Source organism: Protomyctophum parallelum (assembly GCF_964188405.1).
Source record: "Protomyctophum parallelum genome assembly, chromosome: 16".
Lineage (NCBI taxonomy): Eukaryota > Metazoa > Chordata > Actinopteri > Myctophiformes > Myctophidae > Protomyctophum > Protomyctophum parallelum.
Window position 1 is genome coordinate 29,856,640 of NC_139711.1, and position 26,424 is coordinate 29,883,063.

The window sequence follows — 26,424 nt, forward strand, 5'->3', positions numbered from 1 at the left end:
CTGCGATGCTGCAGGAAGTCAGGAACTCGTTGGCGAGTTCCGAAATACAGTGCAGAGTGTCCTTTTGATTTACATCAAAAGGGCATGTGAGCTCAAACCCATGCACAATTCAACATTTTGGTTTTAAGATGCTGATATTCATTTTGTATTCATCCTTAGGACCCCAAATCACACCTTGGAAAGCATGAGTGTCTATTTCCCCCCTGTATTAGGATGTTGATATTAATTAATCAGCCAACACTCCCCACTGACAGGTATTACCCCCCCCTAGGAAGGATGATATAGGGCCTTAGTCCTCAGCCAACACTCCACACTGACCGGTAGTTAGTAGGTGTACTGTCAGTGTGGGTGTACTGTCAGCCAGTATTGCACTCAGTCAGAGATAAACATTGACGTTTCTAGAGCTGGTCCCAGCCCCAAAAACATGGTAATGACCTCCACTGATGTAGCCGCAGCAGTCAGCACTTACTCTTGTATAGGTCTTCAATCTCATGAAATCAAGCATTGCGATAGTTCAGGGAGGCAGGAACGAAATTAAAAAATCACACCCATGTGAAGTGAGGGGCGCTCTTAATGGCACATCTCCCACCCAATCACGTCGGCCAATCACAATTTGCGTCCTCACGTTTGTCGTCAATGTTTGTGTTTACACACCTTTGTCTCAAATGGCAAAAGTAGCAGATCTACAAGCTTGAAACACGTCGCTTCGCGCCACGCTTCGGCTTGTGGGACTGCAACTTTTGATGCTTTTGTGTGATGCAGCTGACGCTGTAGTATGGGCATTTATTTACGAAAAAACTAAAAGAAAAATATGGAGATAAGAGGTTTCGATAGGTCAGGCAGGCGTGGAAGTCCAGCAGGTACATACCTAATATAGGACCTAATTGTATAATTGTTCATCAAATGTAATCAAGGCAAAGGTTTTAAATATCACTTATCATCATCATATCACACCAGGGGCAGAGCAGAGATTGAGCATGGGTGGTAATTGCATGGGAGTCAAGCTGTTCCCCTCGCTCATTCGTCCTCTCAAAAGCCCCAATCCAACACAATACATCCTTAGTCCTAATAATGGTTCAATCACTAATAGGGGATTCACACTGAGACGGACTGAATCCGTTTCATTGGAACCGTTTCCGAATACGGTTGCCTGGTCCCCGATGGTCATGATTCACATTGCCCGAGATTCAACAGAGCACCCGGGTACACTTGCATAACACACTTTAATCCTCCAGATGGCGGTTTGCTTGATGGCTGGCGCGCACGGACACTGACCATCAACTCTGCGACATTGTCTCAAATACATCCAGACACACTGCATTGCATTGCCTCTTTGGCTTTTTGCCGTTATACTACTTCACTGTCAGCCTGCCTGCTATTCACTGTGTCAGTCAGTTCTGTGCTCCAGTGTATTAGTTTGCTATGGATTCTACTTCAGCATTATTATTATTTTGTTTTACTTTGGAAACTGTGCCAAGCAAAGCCCAAGAGCCACGTGTAGTCCGCAGAATAAGATCAGCACGTACTGCGGTGCTGCGCGTATACGCAGATTCAACAGGAGACGGGCGGCGTTGAGAAATGCGCTGGTGTTACGCGTCGTGCAGCGGCTGTGATTTTTTTTTGTTGAGGCTTGGCTCGTCGCCTAGAGATTATGTCACGTTCTTTAAAAAAAAACAGTCCACTTCTTTCTTTAGGTACGCATTCATTCACATTGGAACGATCCGTATCTGAATACACTTCAACGGTCCAGAGACCCGCCCCCCATGCGGTCCCGGGGACGGTTGGGCAATCCGCTCCCGGGAACGGTACGCATCATTCACACTACCACAACATCTGCCAAGTGGTCCCGAGTGCGCACCATAGTGTGAATCCCCTATTAGTGTCATCTTTTTAAGCAGAACGTCACTCATTATGTAATGCTACACACACACTCAGCAGAGCTCATCACTGCCTCTCCTGCAGCTTGTCAGCGACCAAACTCCCTTCACCACCCCAGCCTCCTTCTGTTGTAGCGTAGTAGCGCCTTTGTCTTGCCCTGTAATTAGAGATGTACAGATATAATTTCTTCCTGGTCCAGGGATCCTCTGGATTCCAAATGGACCCTTACAAGTCTGTAACTCGGTGCAAATGGACTGTGCAAATGGGACCAAATGGGCGACTCTATGAGCCTTTATTGATAGTTACAGTGAAGACAGACAGGAAAGAGGGAGAACAAGTAAAGGTTGTCATGAACGGGACTCAACACACGACGACCTGTCAGGCGATGCAACCCGTTGTGAGCTTGTAGATAGGCTATTTATGCTACTATGAAGCAAAAGTGAAAGCGGTTACAACTGTCTTGTGACAATGATATTGGATCCATTAGAACACATGGTCCTTATTTTCCACCATTTTCGTTTTCCTCCCCGGCTCTGCTGAAGGATATCTTTGTTTTTGACAATCAGTGAAAAGTGAGTAGCTGCTAAACTTTTTAATCAGCTCCACTTCAGTGAAAGTCCTCCATCTCCTTACCTCGCTCCTCTGTGACCCTGTCACTTTCCTTAAAGCTGCACGGCCACGGACAGCTTCCAATTCCGGTGAAACTTTTTGTCTTTTCTTAGATTGCTCCTAGCTGTATATTGTACTGCCATTCACCACCAGCTATCATCGTGGTGACGATGAAAATGTGTTCGTCTTGAAACTGCTGTAAGACCTGCTTTTTATTCCAAATGTTGAAATGTCCTATTATGCATATCACACATTTTATGCTTTTGCCAAGCCTTATCCAACCCATGATTGTATATCATTACTAAGTTACTTAGTTAGTTGTTTTGACAAAGGGATACAAATATTAACCCTATAGCCGCCGTCCTTATTCTAGAGAAAGATGTTTGTCCGAAAATTGCCTGTGAGGTTGTAGATCGGCTATTTCCGGCAAAGATATTTGGCAAAAAGGGGTGAAAAGGCAGGGGACCAAGCATAGACCCTTGTCAACAAGGTATCATGTACAATGTACAATGTAAGGTTTTAAGACATAACACATTGGCCGTGTTACTGAGCAAATACTTCAATCTCCAGAATTCCAGTTGGGAATGGGATCAATGTAATGTCAAAACTAGCCTTCCTGTGTATACAGATCCTACATTGTCATACTACAGTGTCACACAACAGTAGCAGAAATAGCAGATATACAAGCTCAAAAAGTGTGGATCTGCTATTGTTTTCTATTCCTGAATTTGAATATCGGGCGGTTCCCAGTTCCCACCCGACACAACAGCAACGATGCCATTTCTCTCTGTCACATGTCTGTTTTTGTTAAGCAGCAATAAAGCCTATAGTTCACTTCACACCAAATATTCACAATGAGACAAAATCTTTTTTAAGCACGATTTATACCTTCACCTTCACCACGACAAACAACAAACTCAACCACAATGTTGTGAGTTTGTAGATTGACTGTTTTCGGCACGCGACACCAGCATACTGACAGGGCATACTGTACATTTAAGCATCATTACAACGCTCCAGAGAAAATGAATGCCGCAGTCAGAATTACCTTTAGATAACCATATTAGAGAGAGTATATGCAGACAAACTCTTGTCCTCCCAGTTGTTTTGGGGCGTTTGGTAGCAAGGTGATGATAAATTAACCCGTGTTTATACTAGTGAGAGAGGTTATGAGAGATTTGGCAGATAGGCCCGTCATCCATTGAGAGAGTCAATCAAACGAGGCCAACGGCACACAGCGTAATCCTTTCCTCTCATAACGGCTGAATGCCCAGAAAACCATGAAGCAGCCAGATTCTGAAGCTCCACTCCAATCATTCACTCCCTTCTGCAGGCAAGGGAATAGCTGATAAACTTCCCCATTGTGTGCATTCACTATGGGGGCTGGAGTCCATTCACAACTCATCCACCCCTCTGACATCCATTCATTCCTGTCTCTGTCTCTCTCTCTCTCTCTCTCTCTCTCTCTCTCTCTCTCTCTCTCTCTCTCTCTCTCTCTCTCTCTCTCTCTCTCTCTCTCTCTCTCTCTCTGCCAGCTGTTCTACAGGATGCCATTCCTTCTCTCACTGTACAGGTATCCATGCAGAGATTGTTTTATTGCACCTGAGTGCTGCTGTGACATTTAAGGCTCTCGCCCTTCCTGTGTCTGAGGAAGGGCGAGAGCCCCAAATGTCACAGCAGCACTCACTGTTTTAGCTCTCATTGATTGATTTCTAAAAAATCACAACTGTGTGAAGTGAGTGGGCGCTAATACCATTCGTAGCATTCTTGTGTAGACTCCATCCAGGGCTTTTTCCTGTTGTGTACTGTGAAGGTCCATGTCGCAGGCAGCCCCATACAGCAGTACTGACTCCACAGTAGCTATGAACAGCCGCCTCTTAAGATCTGATTTCCACACTCTCCTCATCCCGTGCAAGGCATTCCAGGCAAGTGCTCTCCGAACCTTCAGATCCTGTTCAGTTGAGGCAGTCCAGGCCCCAAGGTACTTGAAGTCCTCGACTGGTTCAAGCACTGTCCTATCTGCAGTGGCAATGGTTTTGTAACATATTATTTTAAAATTAATGGGACCATAATTATTAAACAACATTAAACATATATCATGATAATTGAAAAAGATTCTAAAACAAAGTATTTATGAAAAGTGCGTCCAAAACCTCATTCACTGAATGTAAATGCTTCTGCAGCCAGCAGGAGGAAAAATCTGCTGGGCCATTAATGGGAAGTTAACTGCACCCTTCAAATCCAGCAGAGCTTAATTCTTTATATTCCTTATATACAATATAGTCTTTCACCGTCTGTATTTCTGCTTGCAAACAAACCTCCAGTAGTGTCCATATTAGCATTTTGCAGGGAAACAGGCAGGCGCACAGCCCGGCTCCATCCATGCCTGTCAGGCACACTTGACATGGTCCAGTCCATGTCTGGTCCGAGTCCACAGAGCAGCCTACAGCAACCTGTGGGCCAGCGCCCAATGGTGGGCGGTGAGGATATTACAAAAGTGGGCCCCCAAATAATTGCCAAAACACCAAGATACAAGATTGTATTTATTGTACCTATACCAATACTGCATTGGGAGTCTTCTGTGTCAAATGGAATAATAAGGATGAAATTAAGATGCGTGTTGCCTGCCTATCCACCTGGCAGCTCAGGCTGCCTTCCTTCCTCCCTGCTTGCAAATGGCCTCCCCACCACCACAGCCAGATGGCCTCCCCACAACGCCAGATGGCAGCCATAAAGTGCTACTATAAGTGATTTCTCACTTTTACTCTCATAACTTGTTGCCCTCTCTCTCTCTCTCTCTCTCTCTCTCTCTCTCTCTCTCTCTCTCTCTCTCTCTCTCTCTCTCTCTCTCTCTCTCTCTCTCTCTCTCTCTCTCTCCCTCTGTCTCTCCCCCTACCAGCCATAGCAGACTATATGTGTAAATGGATAGTGCCAGTGGGGTGATAGTGACAGTTGCAGACTATGTGGTGATTGATGCGGCGCAGACGCACAGCAGAGCATCTCTGGGCTGTAATTTGTGTGGAAATTTTCCACAGAATGTTTGCAGAGGAGGTGACAGAGTCATTTAGCACGGTCCCTCCTCTTGTCTGCTGCCAAATAATTAGCTGTTCTCCTTATTTGCACTGTGTGCTGAACTGAAACAAGGGCCTCCAACCTGGAGGAAGTTCCCTTATGTTGAAGTGAAGACACAGCGTGCACTTTTATACCAATCACTTCTACAACAATTTGTTTGTGTGTGTGTGTGTGTGTGTGTGTGTGTGCATCCATTCGTGTTCACAGTGCATACTGTATGAATGATGATTAGGAGACTTTGAGGCAATGCAATGCTGTGTGTGTGTGTGTGTGTGTGTGTGTGTGTGTGTGTGTGTGTGTGTGTGTGTGTGTGCGTGCGTGTGCATGTGTGCATGTTGTGCTGGATAGAACTTGGCATTGATGAATGTGCTGCATCAGCTCATCATTCACACAGTGGAGTTCATCTGCTCCTTACATCACCACAGCAGCGTGCATGCACACGCACACACCCACGCACGCACGAAGCGAAGTTTCATGCTGATCTGTCCAGCGGCGCCAGAGATTAGCTTCTCACACCTCACACACACACACACACACACACACACACACACACACACACACACACACACACACACACACACACACGTACAGGAGCAAACATACTCCCTGACACATGACCTAGCCGAGAAAATAGCCGATCAACACGTTGTGAACTTGTATGTTGCTATTTTCACACTGTCTTTTAATAATAATAAAACTGAACTGTTTTGGACATATGAGATTGTCACCTGACATGCGACGATGTGTCATTAACACCTGTGGAACAAGACAATATGAAGATGGAGGACAGTGTCACTCCACGTCCCACAAGGTTATCTGAACAGGATAAACACATCAATCTGTGCGTCAAATCTCCCGCTTTGACGAGGCGATTAATCCATGTCTCTTCATGGGGCGGATGTGGCTCAGGAGGTAGAGCAGGTCGTCCAATGATCCGTGGGTCGGAGGTCTACATGTCGAAGTGTCCTTGGGCAAGACACTGAACCCTGCACTGCCTCCAATGAGTCGGTCGGTGTGAGCTTGAGATGTATGAATGAATGAACCATTGTAAACTAAAGCGCTTTGAGCACTTGGAAACGTACTTACTTTACTTATGCCTGACACCCTTTCCAGGGTATAGGCCGTCGACAAGGGATCTTGATCTCGGTCAATGGCATTCTTTTCTATCTGCGACCAGGTGCATCCCAGCCTCTTGGTGTCTGCCTGGAGATCCCTCTGCCAGCACCAGGAAAAGCGGTATAAAAATGCAATTTATTATTATGGTCTGTGCTTCATATCTGATCTCCCGGTCCGCTCCAAACCAAGCACGGCTGTCACCCAGAGCAGTGGTGGAAAGTAAACCGATCTGGTAAAAATAGCCGATCTACAAGCTCACAACGCGTCGTAGTGCGTTGAGTCATTTTAGTATTGACACTCTGCAAATCCGTACACATTTGAGGTACTAGTACTACATATCAGAGAGATGTTCCAATATATGATCCCCTCATCTTAAATGCAACATACTGCATAGTTACACTCTTAGTGATTCTGAAACTTTTTAATTTCAAGGACCCACTCCCAAAAGATGCTATTTAGACTTAATTTGTAATTCCGCTTCAGCTTTTTTTACTCCTTTTTATTTATTCAATGCACGTTCTGTTTGTTTCCTTCTCTCCAGAGAGACTCCAGCCAAAGAGGCTGACTGATGGCATTGTGCTTTGGCTGTGTTACCTGACTCCAAAAAGTATTTTATAAAGTGACACTTTTTTACTTGGGTCCAGTCAGTTCTGGTCACTCTAGCAGCCTGTGACGGTCAGTGTGTTTGTACTGTTGCTTACAGGGTTAAGTGGCTTCTTGGCTTGCAGAACTACTTTACTTGAACGTGCACTCAGCCAGCTCTGTGGTCAGGGGAGGAATCGCACGCACGCACGCACTCACGCATAATGTACAAGTTTGATTATTATTGTGAGGATACCATTTTAGGGTGACGATTTTATGAATGCCTTTTTTTGGGTCATTTTTAACCCTATAGCCTATCAACACACTCTCGAGACAGGTTCTGCTAACCAGCTGTCAACACCTCTGCCGATAAACATGTAGTGTTGTTCCTCCCGAGAGGAAGTGGACTAAGAACTGTTTCTACTTTCTATACAAAAAGGAGCGCCGCCGTTGTTGTCTTGGCTCGGCATGTCTATGGCACAAGGCCTCTCAAGCTGCAGTAGGCTACCTACTTTCAGCCACCATGTCCATGTTTCCTTTCAGTGGTCTGGGCTTGGGTGCCCTGCAGAGGCAAAAACAAAGGGGGAAAATTTATTTTTCCTTCTTCATTTTTTATAATAAATGGGTTCCCAGATTGACAAGCTCACAACATGTCACGCTGTGGGGTACGCATATGAGCTTGTAGATTTATGTTTATTGAAGGATCCCCATTAGAGACACATGACTGAGCCTCTAGTCTTCCTGGGGTCCTGAATAAAACAAATACAATACAAATGTACAACTAAAAATACAATCTAAAATAAAAAAACAGAACAAAATAAAAACAAATGCAAAGAACAAATTCACATTATAAATCAAAAAAACAAATTTGCAAATCACAGTTCACAGTTACCGGTATGTACATGGCAAATTGGCAAGGTATATCTTGATATTCTTTTTGTTATGTATTGTAGATGAGATGTTTTTGGGCAGTGCATTCCAGAGAGTTATTGACCTATATATATATATTCCAGTGTGTTTAAGACAGTTTGATTTTGGTGTTGTTTTTATTCTTATGTTGCCAGAAGCTGCTCCCTTGGTGTTGTAACCATGTTCAGAAGTCATTTTTAACTGGTGAGCCAAGCTATACGGCTTACCAGTGGAAATAATGTCCTGCAGTAGCATTAGAAGACTCACTGCTAATTTCTTTTCAACCATTAGCCATGCCAGATGTTCGTGCATATAACTAATACTTGTCTGGTATGAACAGCCTAGTGCCAGACGAGCCGCTTTATTCTGAGCAATCTGCAACTTTTTCAAATCAGATTTTGTAGCTGATGACCAGATAACAGGGCAGTATTCTAAATGAGACAAAACCAAAGAATGAATAACAGATTTCATTATAGAGGGAGTGATGAAAGCAGAACACTTCCTAGTCATACCGATTCCTCTTCCCATTTTGATGACAATATTATTTATATGTTTGGACCAAGATAAAGAGATATCTATAGTTACTCCCAGAAGTTTTATAATGTTCACCTGTTCAATTTGTGTGGTGCCAAAGATCAGTGTGCAACACACAACGGAGTATATATACTCAGGCATAACTCTAACCCCCAACTCCTAAACATAACCCAACCCCAACCTGGAGCGCAGCATTCAATCATACCTACCGGTAAATTAAAATCACATGTTTATAGTGGACTCTACATACAATGCACCTCCAAAACCGCATTCACAGCTGCCCACAGGGAGTGCCAAAAAACGTACAACCTCTATTTCCCCCCACAGCTGCCTGACGGCTGTATCCCTTGACTGACACACACCTGGGTATAGGCAACCAGTGCCTGGGGGAGATCTGTGCTCAGAGGAGCACAGTTTTTGGAATAACAAAAATGTAATTAACCACTTGAGCCCCAACATGCCTATTCAGGGGGGGGACATGCATTCGGCAAAAAATAACCAATTCACAAGCTCAAAACGCATCTCAACCCAACACGTTTTGAGCTTGTAAATAGGCTTGTCCGAATACAGTTGTAACTCAAATCCATTTACAAAATCCAATTCAATGCAGAATCACTGGAGAAAACGAACTGGGATGCATTTAAAAAATGCAGCCCAACAGTAGCAGGCTCGGGGGTTAAAGTCATGACGGCGCTGTCTGGAAGTTGCTATCATTTCCATGGTGTGGTGAAGGACACAACGGGAGATGATGGCATTAATAATGTAGGGCTGAGTCACAGCAGCACCGGCTAAATCTGTAACCAGCAGGACTGGCGGAGCCAAGCGGAGTGGAACAGAGATGCCTTTCAGACAAACTCCACTGCACTGCTTTTTCCACATTCATGCATCTAGATTAGTCTCGGAGAGGGATACTTTTCTCCCAGAGGGATCTACTGTTATACAGTTATCAGTGTATGCGGGGGCACACGTGACACAATTATTTATTATTATTTGAGAAAAAGACATTGGCCCGGTTTCCCAAAGGACACATGGTGTAAGTAAGAGGTATGGTGTAGCACATGCCCCTCTTGAGATAAATTGATTTTTACTTAAATTTGGTTACTGGGAGATTGGCTGGCGGATCATGGCCATAACCATAACCATAAACAAACCCATATAGGCTTGATATGTCACTATGATTCAGACATATCGCTCGGATTGGCAGCGCGACGTAGGTGTGAGGGCCACGTAGCAGCCAGAACTCTAGTGGTGTGAACTAGGGCCAAACCTTCAATATTCAAATATATCTGTGGAGTTAAGCTTAGCAACCTGATCACACCCTGTGCCGTCGAACGGGTGACGGCTGGGGACGGACCTGACCACACGACACTATTTGACGTTTCGTGGGTACCCGCCACATCTCCTACTAACGGGGTACAAGATGATATATACGATGTCCGTATCGGGACATGACTCAAACGGTACAGAGGTTATTGTAGCATTTGGGACCTTTCACAAACTTTGGAAGCCAATCGTGGCCAATCGGATTGGAATATGAAATGATAATAATATGGATTTCGGGAACCACATTTGAATGGCATGCGGCTCCAATGGAATAATGAAGTGAAAAGGAAATGGAAATGCAGGCCTTAGTGTCCGGATATTCAAAAACTCACAGTCTGCTGAAATAGGAAATTAATGTCGGAGTTTCCGTACACCAAATTCAGTGACTTATCAAATTCCGTGGCCGGCTTGTGATTAGTTAGGCGGTGCATGGTGGTGGCGATGGGAGACTCTGTCAGACTGTATAATGAGGTGAACGCAAATGTAAATTCAGGCTGGGTGTGAATGTGATTTTTTTTGTGGTCCAAAGACTGTCACTCTCTGTGTAGACAGCCTGTAAACCATTGACTCTTTGGCTGGTATTCATCGTTGCCAGATTTTGCAAGAGAAACAGACGGCCAGTTCTGCAAAAACAAGCCCAAAAGTAGTGAAAAGGGTTAGGGTTAGCACATACAGTATGTATGACATGAGCACATGTAATTCGGCTATTTGAAAATGGCAAATCTACAAGCTCACAACACTAAGAGTGCCATCTAGTGTAAATACTAAAGACACAAAATTATGTGAACACGTGATTGACATTGAGGGCATTTGGAGAAAACACATTCAAACATGTGATTGGCACTGAGTGAGTATTTCTATGTTGGTTTAAATGAGCTTGTTCTGAAAGCCACAAAAAGATAATATACTGTACATATTTTTCTGGCATAATTGAAGGCAATTTTGCTTGCTAACATGACGCAGTGTAGTAGCATAATTTAATTACTATGCCCAAAAAAAACGGCTTGCCTGCAAGCAATCTCATTTTGAAGATGTCAGCCATGATTTGACGAACCGAAAAGAACGTCCGGCCTTTTTCCTAAAAGCCATTCAGACGACAGTTGCAGAATGTCGTGAAATGACCATGCCAGAGCTATACTTCAGGCAGCCAAGGATACACTTTAATGCCTACTAAATTAAATTTCACGGAATGAAGCAGATAAACAGTATTTTGTGGCCCAGCGCATTACTCTAATGTAGCCTACCTCAGATCTATTAGTCACACTCACATTGGTCTCTAAGGAACAAAAAGCAATAAAATAGGCACAAGACTCCCGGCTATATAATGTGAGATTTCAGCTCCTATGCTATAGTTTGTCTTTATTTCCTAATTTCTGCTTTATTGTGTCAGTTTTCCCACAATAAAGCTAGCAAAACACGGCATGTATTTTTGCTATTTTCACTATGTTTGCTATTTTCCTTTTATTGGGGCCGCAGAAAGAGGCTACGGCTGTTTGGGGGTTTTGTGGTTCTGAAAGTGGGGTCTGGTCGGGGACCCACAGGATAGGAATCATTTGGGGAGTACGAGGGGGCCCCATGCAGCAAAATTAGTTACAATCATTTAAACCTCTTTTCCATATGTTATACTTAAAGAACTCGTGAAAGTATTTGCACATTTTTGAATATTTATAAATATTAAAAAATATATATTTTTAAAGCCAACATGTTTAACTTTCTCTGCCTAAAACGACATTGGACGACTTTTAAAATAAAACACAGCTCGCCAAGATCAACATTGCACGTCAGGCTTGGCGTCACCGTCGCCCGGCAACGCTTTGCGTCCACGTTGACGTCATTGAATGTTGTCACTCCGTCCACTCTATCTTTAGTGACGATCTTCAGCGACATTTTTTGGAAGTGCTTGTTGACTATCACTCAACAGCCCATGTGTACCACCTGTTTAGAATTTTCACATAATGCAGGAGACAGCAAGAGGTTGCTTTACTGATAACGAGTGCTTCCAATCTCCAGCACTTCTTGACAGGAAGTATCTTATTAACATGTCTACGGTGGATTTTTATGAAACAAACACTTTGCTGATTGAAAGAGGATAATTCAAGCTTTCAGTACAGCTGCAATGTTGGTGAGTTTGACGTTATGTAATACAATTAAATAGGACTTTTCTGTTTGGATGAATGGGCTGTCTATGGGAAGTTGCACCTATGAAGCACCTTGCTGGCAAGATGGCAGCCGTGTGCATATCATCAATAAGCCATTTTTGAAAGTCGGAAGTTCATGGCAATGGAGTACATGGCAATGGAGTCCTCCTATACCAGCCTGCCGACCAGGCCGTGACACACAGACTGGCAACGCACTTACATTTCTAGTTAGCCTATACTGTAGGTACATGCATGAATGGAAGATAGGCAGACCTCTTTGTGCTCTCTGGAAGGTGAGAAACACCCAGACGTGGATTAGATAAACTTTAGCAGCTGCTCTTCCTGTCAGTACTGTTTGACCATGCAGGAAGGAAGAAGATACAGTATAGGTGTAAGCTCTCACAACTAATATAGAGTAGTATGGCTACCACCCGGATGTCTGCTGGGAACACAAGGTGGCAAGGTTCCCCACACAGGATCTCCCAAGTGAATCACAGTTGAATCAACTAACTAATAAACATTGGCAGAGAATACAACTAGTAATAAGAAATTACATTATTTTAGGGTTAGGCTATTAGGCTACAGTTAAGTTATATGGGGTCCACAAGACTCCTCGGCACAGAAAAGGACATTTAGTTTCTCATTAATTTAGGACAAGCAGGGCTCCTGATGAGGTTCTTGTGAAGTCTAAATCAATCTATCCACACGACGCTACATTTGACAAATGCGGCGCGGTTCAGTCTCCTCCCCCTCGTCGCAGCATCAACAGAGACCTCTGCCATCATCAGCTCGAATCCGCCCGACGAGTTTCATCTTCATAAATCATTTACTCATTTAGATGGAATTATGTATGCTAGACCTATTATTCACTAAACGTGTCATAAATTATCATCAAGATGGCTCTCTTTGCCATTTGCTGGCAATATTCCAGAACACTATCCACTCGCACAGCTCATTATCTCATCTGTAATTACCCATATTACTACCACTGTTTTTCTGATGTTTGTCCCTCTATTTAGGAGAATAATGATAGTATAGCTCATTCAACCATGGCTGTCAAAGAAAACAAATGCTGGAATGTTCATTATTTTTTATATTAATTTATTGGGATGAGGATCCTTTCACATGGCTCTACCCCGCTGGGGATGGGCGGGTGAAGTGTCTGGAGACACTCCGAGACAGTAGCCAATAACAATAATAATAGGTATTTTTGACCTGAATTCAGCTTGTGTGGTACAGTAGGTGGCCTTATACTTCAGTCATAAAATTAGTAATACACTGTCTCTGGATGTCATCTTGAATGAGATTAAAAACAGAGTAGTTCTGTAATCAAGTTCATCTGTGTTTGGAGGAACGTGCAGATATGGGAATTAAACAGGTGCATGAAATCAAGATTTAATTTATATTCATAAGGGTAGCGGTATGTCATTACGCAGCATGTTTGTGTTCAAAGGAAGTAACTAAATTGGCTTTTTATGAACTTTTCATATAAAAACACACATATTTTCCCATTGTTTTGGCATCTATTGTTAGGAATGCCCATGACCACAGATATGCTCTAAAAGTGTGAAAAACATATTTGTCAATTCACTACGTCTTTAAGCCCTATGTTTTAAATAGTGAAAATAGCCAATCGACAAGCTTGTACGAGCTTGAAGATATGCTTTCTTTCTCTATTTCTGAACATTTCTGACAATTTCTGAAAATGTACTTTGTAAATTGTACTTCTGAATACTTGAGTATTTACTTGAGTATATACACAGTCCACTACTGACTGTGACTCACAGTTTGACTGCAAGCAGAGGCGTGTGATAATAACTGGTACTGCCGACAAGGTCAGAATAAGCTCACCATTCCCGTGAAAGCAACCCAGACGGGTGTGCGTCAGATTTCATCCCCTAAGGCTCATACAGGGTGAGGTGGTAAGCTCTCACCTCAAGCTGGAGTATGAATGCGCCTTTACACCACCATGTGTCAAACAATGGGGGAAAGAGAGGGATAGAAGGAGTACATTTAGCTGCTGTCGGGTGAAAAACAATTCCTTTTTATTAGTACTAGTCCTTACCCGTTCTAGATATACACCAGATTAGGTACAGTGTGGGTAATGCAATGTAATAAACACCCCCCCATTCCCTGGGAGGGTGTATCCTTGGGACTCACATAAATACGTCTGTCTGTGAGACACACGCACGCACGCGCGCGCGCACACACACACACACACACACACACATCTGCAACCGCGTGTTGCAGCTGGCTGTGCCACCCCCCCACCACGATGGCTAACTTAGATTGAAGTTTAATCGAGTGATGTTCGAACATTGCAAACGTGTCAAATAACTGTAGTATGCACCGTGTCGGGCGAGCTCTTCCCCGTGAGTCTGATCATGCTGCTCTGCTGTTGCTCTAGTCTACAGCCTCCCTGGCTGCCAGGGAACAACGACCATGGTGTAATTCTAAAATGGGGAGGGGCGGAGTGGTGTGGTCGAAGGCTAACAACCATAGGCTAACAATGCGTCAAGCCCTTCCCAGCATTGCACTGGGTGTAAGCACACTTGGGCTTCCATGCGCCAGATTCCCAGAAGCACTTCATTTTCCTCATAGACTTTTCATAAAGTATTTATTTAAAGACGCCGCTGACAAAGCCAACGAGTTGGGACAAATCATGACAATAAACACAATGTTTTGGGCCAATTAAATAATTAGAAAGAAGAAGAAATGGCAGATGACAACAATTTTGTTTTGTTTTTCTTCTTACAATTTTTTTGATTAGCCCAAAACATTGTGTTTATTGTCATGATTTGTCACAACTCGAGTTATAGCTATGTCTGTAGCGTAAACGTCTTTAAATAAATACTTTTTGAAAAGTCTATGAGGAAAATGAACGGGGAATTATTTTCCGGGTCTCTCGTTGTCATGAAAGGGGGCGGGACTGCGACGCTCTATAGGACAGACAGACAGACAGACAGACAGACAGACATCGGTTATAATAGGATTAGTATTATTATTATTATTAAAAGCATCTTAAAATAAAGAACATATAGCAGAATTGTTATTATTTTTACCATCATCCATTTGTTTCCTGGTTTTGTTTGTGTGTTCTCTTTTTGATGCTGTGCAGCATACACATTAGGTCACCCTTGGGTTGTTTTTAAACGTGCTTTCATTTTCCATTTAATTTTATTTGGACAAATTACATTGGACAAGCCAGATGCATTGTTCGAGCGTAATAGCACAAGTGCTAATTCTCTACACCTAGCTGACATCTGCCCACAGGAGGCTTTTCTAAATAGAATAACAGTAATCTAAAAACCAATCAAAATAACCAGTCAGAATGTGCTGTATTCATGTGAGCACTGTTGATTTGATTTAAACCATAGTCCTCTGTTAAACACATTACCATCAGAGTCTAGTTTTAGAACGGTGGGCAAAGAGTTCCAGAGTCATTCCACAGCTTTTGGTGCCTTGTAGCCAAGGCAGACGGTCCAAATGTGTTCTCGCACAAAGATTGACTTGACTTGACAATACGTTTATCTCTGCCGTCGGGAAGAAAACATTCATTTTTCAGGAAATGGAAAAACTAATTCTAATTTTCTTCTAATCCAGCAGATTAAGTGGAGATAGAAGGTTATCTCCGTCATTTTCCATCATTGATATTAAAGAACAGCTGACAATGGATCTCCAGGCTCACACAATGCATCGCAACGCGTGAAATATGTGTCATGCTTCATGACACTGCTTATATATAGGCCTACAATAATAAGCAGGACTTTAAATATTACAATAACTTCTGCAAAGAGGAATTTGCGGAGTTGCAATTCCATTAAACTAGCAAGAGAAGTGTGTTTATTTTCCATCCGAGTCTGACTGCAGCAGCAGCAGCTCTGTGGCATGCAGGGGAGAGGGCGGAGGACTTAGGGGCTTTCACAGACAGTGGAACAGAGGGAAACTGGACCCGGTCCAAAACGGACAGAGGATAATTGGAATGAATCTCTAGACCCACACTGGACCCGATGCTCATTTGTGGTCATTCCACCGTGGCATTCAGACTAGCCGGCCGCCCCAGCCGAGCCGGGGGGCATGAGTTAGTCTGACATCCGGTTAATCCGATGGCCAGTTAAGACTCACCTGTGGCTCCGACATACATGGCCAGTTAAGACACATACTGTACGTGGCCGGTTACAATATGACCACAAACCACACAGAACAGGTTCCAACCTGCAAGTTCCCGGTGACTTTTGTTTATGTTTCACCTGGTTAAAACCTCCATGGTGGCCCAGGCCGTAGCGTAACGGTCTGGGCACCGGACTGGTGATCCAGTCGCGGTGTGCCGCGGGTTCGACTCCCGGACCCGACACGGCCTTTACTGCATGTCATCCCCCCATCTCTCTCCCGTTTCCTGTCAGCCTACTTTCTATCCCTTAAAAAATCAATAAAGGCGTAAGCCGCAAAAAAATATCTTAAAAAAAAAAAAAAAACCTCCATGGTGTTCAGCGCAGTGCATTGTCCTTGAGATTGACAGCGTTTCAATTGTCTGTAAGCGTTAAATGTGGCTCATTCAATATGCGAGAACAGACCATATGAATTTTGGAACGTAATTACAACCCATACCTCATAATACAGTAAAACGGAAGGTTAAAGAGCTTAACAAAATATCCGACCTGTGCCCGAGGGACAATCCATATTTTTGACCCGACCCGACGCGGTTCTGGGTTCGGGGCTCGAGTTTTCGGTTCCGGGCAGACCCGTGCTATAGCTTTCCACCACTGCCAGGGGCAACCCCTGGGATATACAGAGACAGTGCTGGACTTCACCTCCCTGCCGCCTGTGGGCATACAGTAACAACCCCTGGGATATACGGGGACAGTGCTGGACTTCACCTCCCTGCTGCCTGTGGGCATACAGTAACAACCCCTGGGATATACAGAGACAGTGCTGGACTTCACCTCCCTGCCGCCTGTGGGCATACAGTAACAACCCCTGGGATATACGGGGACAGTGCTGGACTTCACCTCCCTGCTGCCTGTGGGCATACAGTAACAACCCCTGGGATATACGGGGACAGTGCTGGACTTCACCTCCCTGCTGCCTGTGGGCATACAGTAACAACAGCCATGGGTCACGTCACGGGTCACCCACCAGTGACACAGACACTCTCCATCCTATCTCTCCATCATCATCATTCTCATCCAGCCGCCGCCGCTCTGCTCAGTCCACCCCAAGGCCAGCAACATGCCAGCGAGAGCCTTCTGTCGCCATGGCAACGGGCAGGCCTGCCACGATGTCCTTGGGGAAGAGGTGCTTGACAGGATTTCTCCTCCGCCGCTGTCTGTCTCTCTCTCTCGCTCTCTCTCTCTCACTCACTCTCACTCTCTATCAGTATAAAGGTTGGCCATGAGGCTGAATGCATGTTTCTCTGTGGAGATGTGGGGACGTGTTGTAGTGTCATCAGGAGTGGCTGTTATTTGGGCCCCCATTTAACTTCATATTCAGTTCTATCATACCTATTTTTTAGATTGCAACTGAATCCTCACCCATTCATCTACATGTGACATGATGAGACACATACTGTACAGTAGACGAGACATGTTTTCTTGTCTGCAGACTGCAACCATATGTTCGTATTACACAGCTGGGTTCCTGTTTTATTTAGTTTCTTCTTGAAAAGAGCCTCTGGCGTCAGTATAGTATCCTACAGCTGTGTTCTATCTCTCTCCCTCCCTTCCTGTTTGTCCTTGCTGTTTATTTATGGATGCTTCCTCCGTGACTCATGCAACGAGTGTCGAATATTAACCACGTGAACCCTAGAGGCCTTATTTTGGGGTGGACGTTTGGCGAAAAGAACCTATCTATAGCCTATTTCCGGTGAAGACATTTTGTGTAGAGCAGCGATTCCCAACAAAACGGCTGATCCTGTGTCTAGGTGAGACATGACCTCTGACCTCATGTCAGATCCTGTGTCTAGGTGAGACATGACCTTTGACCTCATGCCAGATCCTGTGTCGAGGCGAGACATGACCTTTGGCACGATCTAAATGTCTCAATAGAAGAGCAGGGAGTCATAATACAACCACCACACTTGTATATGTTGTATCAACATACCATACAGATTGGACAAAATTACGCTTTTACATTAACAAAACATATAGTGACGCTATAAACGATATTAACTTTGCTATATAAACTGCTTATACACAGTGTACAACTATTCTTATAAGCACTCATAATGACACACTACACAGCCATTATAAAATGCATCATGTGTTGATTGATTATGTCTTTTTTTATGATTGGTCAATTCAATATACAGTACTAGTGTTATGAGCAAAGTATAGAGGGTATGCGCGTGACATCATTATCATCATAAGTTATGTGGGAAGGGAACGCCTACTGAGTGGCAAAAAACTACTTTCTGGCCTTGACAGCTCATATCAGCGTGGCTATGGACTTCCTACAACTATTACATTCTTTCGACTTTACTCAGCATGTTGTTGGGCCTACTCATAAACATGGGCACACTCTGGACCTGGTGATTTCTAGAGGGCTGAACATCAATGTGGAAAGGACTATTGAAAGGCCTGAGCTATCAGACCACTATTTGCTGTGTTTTAATATGACTGTCTCTGATCTAGAGAAAAACATCACTGAATATACCATAACAAAGCGTTTTTTTAGCTCTTCTGCAGCCGACGAGTTCTCTCGTCATCTGGGCCCCCCCCCCCCCCCCCCCTGCCCGATACTCCCCCAGTAAATGATATGGTTCAAATTTTTAATCTTAAACTAGAGTCAGCTCTTGATATAGTGGCTCCTTTGAAAACAAAAAAGAAACATAACACCAGAGTGACACCCTGGTTAAATGAGCATACACGCTCACTGAAGCAAGAATGTCGTAGAGCTGAGCGAGCTTGGGGAAAAAATAAACTCACCACCCACCTAGAGATTCTTAAAAACTCAACAGTCACCTATAACAAAGCCTTGCGTCTAGCAAGGCAGGCATATTTCTCTGGCATTATTAACGAGAACAAGAAAAATGCCAGAGTCCTATTCTCTACCATTGAACGACTTTTAACCCCCCCCCCCCCCCCCCAGTCCTACAAGCAGTCATTCCCGGCCTATAAAGCTAAGTGTAATGAGTTTGCATGCTTTTTTGATAACAAAATCTTTAACATTAGAGCTGATATTATGAATGGTGCTGCTGCTAGCGCAAACCTTCAAACAGCAGCTAATGGTCCCAGGGTAGATCTCTCCAGGGGGAGCCTATTATCGTTTTGCGCAATTGATGAAGACGAACTCCGCAAAACCATATCACAGATGACATCTTCCTCCTGTTCATTGGATACAATTCCCACCACCTTTCTCAAAGAGGTCTTAGACAGTGTGATTGGAGATATCCTAAAAATTGTAAACAGCTCTCTACAATCAGGCGTCTTCCAAGACTCACTGAAGACTGCCGTAGTTAGGCCCCTACTCAAGAAACACAATCTTGATCCCTCTGTTTTGGGTAACTATCGACCCATTTCAAATCTACCCTTTCTGGGCAGGTTTTAGAAAAATGCATCTCTCATCAATTGGATGTATTTCTACAGAACAATAATGTGCACAACAAATTCCAATCTGGCTTTAGGAAAAGTCACAGCACAGAAACAGCACTTGTAAAAGTAATGAATGATCTTAGGGTGTCTGCTGACAAGAAACATGTATCCGTTAGGGCTGCAACTAACGATTAATTTCATAATCGATTCATCGGCCGATTATTTAAACGATGAATCGATTAATCGGATTATGGCACCTTTTTGCAATTACTTAAAGAAATTAGCTTCAAATTATTTTAGGCATGTTGTAACTAACAATAAAGACAATAAAAATGAATACTCATTCAAAATTAATATTTTACCCCCTTTTTTTATCCAATTTGATTTTATTGCCATTCCTACTTGTAATGATACTGTAATCTGTAATGTTGACTGTGTATAGCTGACTGTCTTTCTTCCCATTTCTATCTCTGGGACCCCAATTTTTATTTTTTAATTTCTATGGTAAAATCAATTGTGAGTTATTTGGTTCCATTTTTGCACTCTCTGTTACAGACCCTTTAGGGTCCACTTGGTTTACTTCCTAACTATCTATAATGTAGCTGGAACTCCCACTATGAGAACCACTGTCCTACACAGTCTGTGTGGACACGCACGCACGCACACAGTCACACACACACACACACACACACACACACACACACAGTGCACACAATTAAGTAGCATGCTAGCTGATAGGGGAAACCGTTCTTATAGCAGCCATATTGGCATGTTCTCTAGGGTTTAGGCTCTAGTATCACATATTGCTAAAGTTAAACAGCACTGAATAAATCATTAAGCAAAAACGTTCACTTCACGGAGATTTTTGCCCTGTGCCCACTTCAATGCGCTGCTGTGATTACACAGGTGGAACCAATGAGGAGCTAACGATCGTTAGCAAGCTACACTGCTATAGTGCTCGTCGTAGACAGCCTGCAAGCTCACAGATTCAGACATTGTGGAGCATTTTTTGTCATAAGACAAACAAATATGGACAGTGGCCGTGCTCACAAATGCCATGTTTTGGGACCTGTTTGGGGCATTTTGCAAGCAGATCATCGCAGCCACAGAGCTGACGCTCTCCCTCTCTGTGTGTGTGTGTGGGGGAGACTGAAGTTAGTTGGGAGAGAGAGGGGTAGATGCGGACCGGGCGCTCTGGTCACGTTCAAGACAATATATGGGTGCGTTTGGAAATGCACACCGGGAGCGCACTCGCCTATTAGTTTGCATTGCACAGTGCGCTCAGTGCGCTATTTCCGAACGCGCCCTGTGTTGTGTTTATACCGACCCGTTGCATATTGTTCGTTCAGCCTAGTGCCGTTACGGAACGGTAAAAAGAAAGCAGCTTTACGTTACATTTTAATGTTGGAAAACACCCGCGATAATAATCGATAAGATAATTCGTTGGCAACGAATTTAATTATCGATTTTTATCGATTTAATCGATTCGTTGTTGCAGCCTTAGTATCCGTTCTCTTACTTCTAGATTTAACGGCTGCATTTGACACGATTGATCATTCAATTTTAATACAGCGTCTGGAGCACTGGATAGGCCTGTCTGGTACGGCCCTGTCCTGGTTCTCCTCCTACCTTTCAAACAGAAGTTACTTTGTCAATCTAGCCGAGTTTGACTCAGACAAACACAATACAGTTCTGGTGTTCCACAGGGCTCGATTCTTGGTCCTCTGCTGTTCTCCTTGTACATTCTGCCATTGGGCGAACTCATTACCAATCACGGAGTCAATTTTCATTTCTATGCTGATGATACCCAACTATATATTTCTGTGGCCCCAGATGATCCCTGTGCTTTAGACCCACTGTTGACCTGTCTGTCTAGCATCAAATGTTAGATGAGTGAGAACTTTCTCAAGCTAAATGAGGATAAGACAGAAGTTCTCATAATCGGTTCTAGCGAGCAAAAATAATCAATAATTAGCAGACTTTGCAACCTGACTGTAGAAAGTAACAGTACAGTAAAGAACCTGGGGGTTATTATTGATTCTGAATTGAATTTTAATTCACACATTAATCATGTTACCAAGATTGCCTTTTTTCACCTTAGAAATATTGCACGAATCAGAGCCTATTTGTCCTTGGACGATGCAAAAACACTAATCCACGCCTTTGTTTTTTCTCGGCTTGACTACTGCAATGCACTCTTTTCAGGACTGCCTAAGAAAATGACTGACAGATTACAACTTGTCCAAAATGCAGCAGCTAGAGTTTTAACTAGAACTAAGATGAGAGAACATATTACTCCAATTTTGGCATCACTGCACTGGCTTCCGGTTGTTTTCAGGATTGATTTAAAAATTCTGTTACTTGTCTATAAAGCTCTCAATGGTCTCGCACCTCCGTACCTCCGTGACTGCCTACCTAGGTATGTCCCTAACCGCCCCCTCAGGTCCTCCAATGCTGGCCTACTTGAAGTGCCTAAAAGAATGTGCACAAAAAGATATGGTGAGGCAGCTTTTTGCTTCTACGGCCCAACAGCCTGGAATAAACTTCCATTCGAGCTCAGACACGCACCCTCTGTAGACATTTTTAAATCTCAACTCAAGACTCACCTCTTCACCATTGCTTTTAGTTGAGTTTTACTATGCACGTTCCTACCCTGCCCTGACTGATTTGCTGCATGTGGTGTTTTTATTTGTTTTTATTTATTTTATGTTCTTATATTCAATTTTGTTCTCTGCCATTGTTCTATCATTTTAACTACTTGTGTTTTATTGTATTTTATTTTTGTGTCCTGCCCTGTGAAGCACTTTGAGCTGCATTTATGTATGAAAAGTGCTATACAAATAAAGTTTATTATTAAGTTTATTATATCAAATTATATGCAATTCTTTCCCAGTTTTCCATGTGTTTAAACTCACGTATACTTAATGAACTGGTGGGTGTGTCCGCATAAAATCATAATTTCAACAAATACTGTACACTTTTTTTTTTAAAGTTCTTCCTCTTTATATTATAATAATGCCTGATGATCATGTTTTAGGGTGGGAAACAATCGCGGAACTCCATCTTTAATATTGTGTTTATGCGTGTCAGCTTATATGTAATATAGTCATTAATTTCCAGATTGCCTGATACTTCACGCAGTAGTAAAAATCCCCCGTGTTGATTTAGTGGACAGTAGTAACAATAACAGTAGCTCTCGCAGATCTGATGGAATGTGTAAAAGACAGAGGATGTGTAAAGTCTCCTGTGCCTCGGCTGACTGATGGCGAGCAGATGGGAGGCTAAGGAGACGCTCTCCTTAGCGGGGCTATATTTATGCTAGTCTCCTTTCTGAGGTCACAAATCGTGGCTTCGTCACCGCAGAGCCTTGAGGATCATTGACATTCAAAGCGCCAACGCGGCGGCGCCATCACACAGCATGCAGGCAGTGGTGGAAAGTAACTAAGTGCATGTAGCCTACTCAAGTACTGTACTTAAGTACAATTTAGAGGTATTTGTACTTTACTTGAGTATTTCCAATATTTTTACTTCTACGCGTTATTTTGTGGATTTTGATTAAACACTTCAGCCCTATATTCATTTTGGGCCATTTGAAAATAGCTGATCTACAAGCTCACAATGTGCCACGAAGCGACACATTGTGAGCTTGTAGATCGGCTTTTTTGAAAAGATTTTTTTTTACATTTGAAAACTACTTTTGGTACTTTATGTACATTTTGTTACCATGCAACACCTTTGTACTACTACTCAAGTACATTTTGATTATGGGACTTTAGCTTGTATTCTTGTAACGGAGTATTTCTGCATTTTTCGGAAGAAAAAAATGGGAGTAGTTTCCCCACCACTGGGGATCGTTGACATTCACAGCGGCAGCGCAGCAGCGTGACTGCACAGCATGCAGGCGTGATGGACGGCCGATTCACAGAGACTCCATGATGATGATGCAACAGAATGGCTGACTCCTTCCAGCTAGTGGAGGGAGGGAGGGAGGGAGGGAGAAGGATAGACTACTAAAGGACGGTGTTAACTACTCGAACTCGGGTGTGTCTGTTCTGGGGGGGGGGGGCATTCGCTAAAAATGGTCAGCTTGTAGAGGTTTGGTGTAGACGGAAACATACAGTTGCAACTCTGTTTCACCGAGGGGTGCACCAACTAAATGATTTAATCGATTATAAATGTATTTGTGTATATATATATATATATATATATATATACATTTAGTGCTTAAATAGGGCTCAAGTGGTTAATCAGACTCAAAATGTGTTCAATGATACCTTGATATACAGTATAAAAGACTAAACGTATTTAAAAAACCACACCTGTGTGAATTCAGTGGTGCAACTCCCCTCTCTCCCCCTCCTCTCTCTCTCTCTCTCATTAGCAGGCAACAGTGCAGCACTATCTCTCTCTGTTTCTGGCACAACAGCGCCCCTACTGGTACTCATAGTCTGGTGCTCATTGTCACATAGGTAGGTTAACATCACATAGGTGAACAAACACGGACATTGCTGTTCCTTGGAGTGGTTGCACCACTCAAAAATTAATAAAATAAAACGTGTTTCTCCATTATTGGATGAACAAAAAGTAATGGAATATGAAAGAGAAAATGAAAGAAGTGTTGCCAGATTTCCCATGGAGAATGAAAGGCAGAATAATCAGCTTCTCATTCGCCTCCATGTAATCTTCACAGGCATGAAGCAGCTGGCGAGGCGTCATCCGTCACCACACGGCGCCTTTGAAACAGACAGGTGATCTTTCGCCAGTTGGCGGAATATTGAATGCTGAAATCGCTAATGCGCTGATCTTTTTAAATGATTAGCGCGTTAATTGAAATTCGAAGTGCTGCACGTTAACGGGTGGCTGGTCAAAAAGAAAGTTTTCTGTCGTTCGTCTCACACAATGCATCCACATCCCACGACAGCAAGCTGAGATCACGTGGTAACGGCTGTGACGTCCAATGTAACCAAATGTACCTATTTGGTTATAGACTATAAGATTTAAGTTAATGCGATGGAATTTACTGTCCGTCATATGAGTTCCAGATGATACAATTTAACCTATAACTCGATTTTCTGTTTGCACCTGTCTGTCTGTCTGTGTCTCTCTCTCTCTCTCTCTCTGCCACAGGATTCATTCCATGCAAGCGTGTGTCAATAAGAATGTGTGTTTCAGCATTACCATTGTCCTGCCTGCCAGGCTTCAGAAGCATTATGTGTGGACCTGTAGAACCTGTGTGTGTGTGCGTGTGCGTGTGCCTGCGTGCATTGTGTACGTGGCGTGGAGTGGTAGTGATGCTGTAACATGGTTGTAATGATGCTGTAGTGAGGTTGTGGAGTGATGAGTGGGGGTGCAGTGTGGTTGCAGTGAGGTTGTAGTGGTGTTAGTGTATGTATTATTATGTATATACCGATTAATTGAATAATGGGTCACAATAGAAACTTGTCCCTTGGGGTTTTTGTGTTATCCTTTTCAGCGTTGAATGTACTTCCAGTGATGTTAATTAGCATCTAATAGCGTGTAATAGTAAAGTATTCAATCAATCAATCAATCAAGTGTGCTGAGGTTGTATGGGGTGCATTTTAGCTGCTCCTTCAGATCACACGGCCGGTGAACTGTTGTTTGTGAGTGAGAATTTGAGAGTCCCAGCCTATAAATATTTCACGACAAATCTGAACTTCATAAAGGGCAGAACAACAATTTCAGACCAGAAAGATGTCTGGGAGTGCAGTCCATGAAATTAAATTTTACAATAATTGCAATGTCCCATCTCTGTGCGGTGGAGCCATCACGGTGGGGGCCATGTGCTCAGACTACGAGTTCATAAATCAGAAAATGAATTAAATTCCGAAACCTCTGACAGCTGAGTACTTTTATTTTTTTTGTTTGCGGCAAGATGCACTGTCAGATGTCTTTTGCTAATATTGCTTCTCTTCTCGTCCCTCAGGTGAATGACCAATCAAAGAGACCCTGTCCCATGCTCCTCCCTCCTCTCAGGGGATGGCCACGGTCCAGGATGGACACACAAACGCATGTGACAGGTATACTCACCTCCATATGGACACACAAACGCATGTGACAGGTATACTCACCTCCATATGGACACACAAACGCGTGTGACAGGTATACTCACCTGATAAACAAACAGTGGTGCAAAAAGTAACTACGTATATTTACCCAAGTGCTGTAGGCCTACTAGAGTGAGGTATTTTTGAGAGTCAGGGAGATGTTTGATGTTTTATATATCACCACGCTCTGTTTCAGCTGTTTCATTCTCGTTTCTTGTGTGTGTGTGTGTGTGTGTGTGTGTGTGTGTGTGTGTGTGCGCGTGTGCGTGCACGTGCAGCTGTGCGATGTTAGAAGAGGGCCAGGATGATATGGACAGTGGTAGCCTGACTCCTGGCTCAAGTCGACAGGTCACCATCCAGAGGCACCCCAACCAAGGCTTTGGCTTCATCGCAGGCAGCCAGTGTCCTGTCATCGTACGCTCTGTTTCCACTGGTTAGTGAGTGTGTGTGTGTGTGTGTGTGTGTGTGTGTGTGTGTGTGTGTGTGTGTGTGTGTGTGTGTGTGTGTGTGTGTTCCGTGCAATGCATAAAATATAATGAATTAGTTGATCATTTGTTAAAACTGCATAACATATTACTGATATAAAATAACTCAAAGCACAGAAGATAAAAAACGGTGACAACAATCCATGATTATTTTATGACAAAGGGAAGAATGGGGTTTTCATAG

The 26,424-nt window shown here is 43.4% G+C and overlaps 1 protein-coding gene across 1 annotated transcript in view; it reads left to right on the plus strand.

Moving 5' to 3' along the window:
- The window catches only part of frmpd3 (FERM and PDZ domain containing 3), a 189,113-nt gene that overhangs the window by 106,654 nt on the left and 56,035 nt on the right, over positions 1-26,424 (plus strand). Inside the window, exons 3-5 of the mRNA XM_083785514.1 lie at positions 7,217-7,282; positions 25,635-25,728; positions 26,034-26,188. Of these exons, the coding sequence (XP_083641640.1) occupies positions 25,688-25,728; positions 26,034-26,188 (196 nt within the window). The 5' untranslated portion in view covers positions 7,217-7,282; positions 25,635-25,687. The remainder of the gene's footprint in view (positions 1-7,216; positions 7,283-25,634; positions 25,729-26,033; positions 26,189-26,424) is intronic.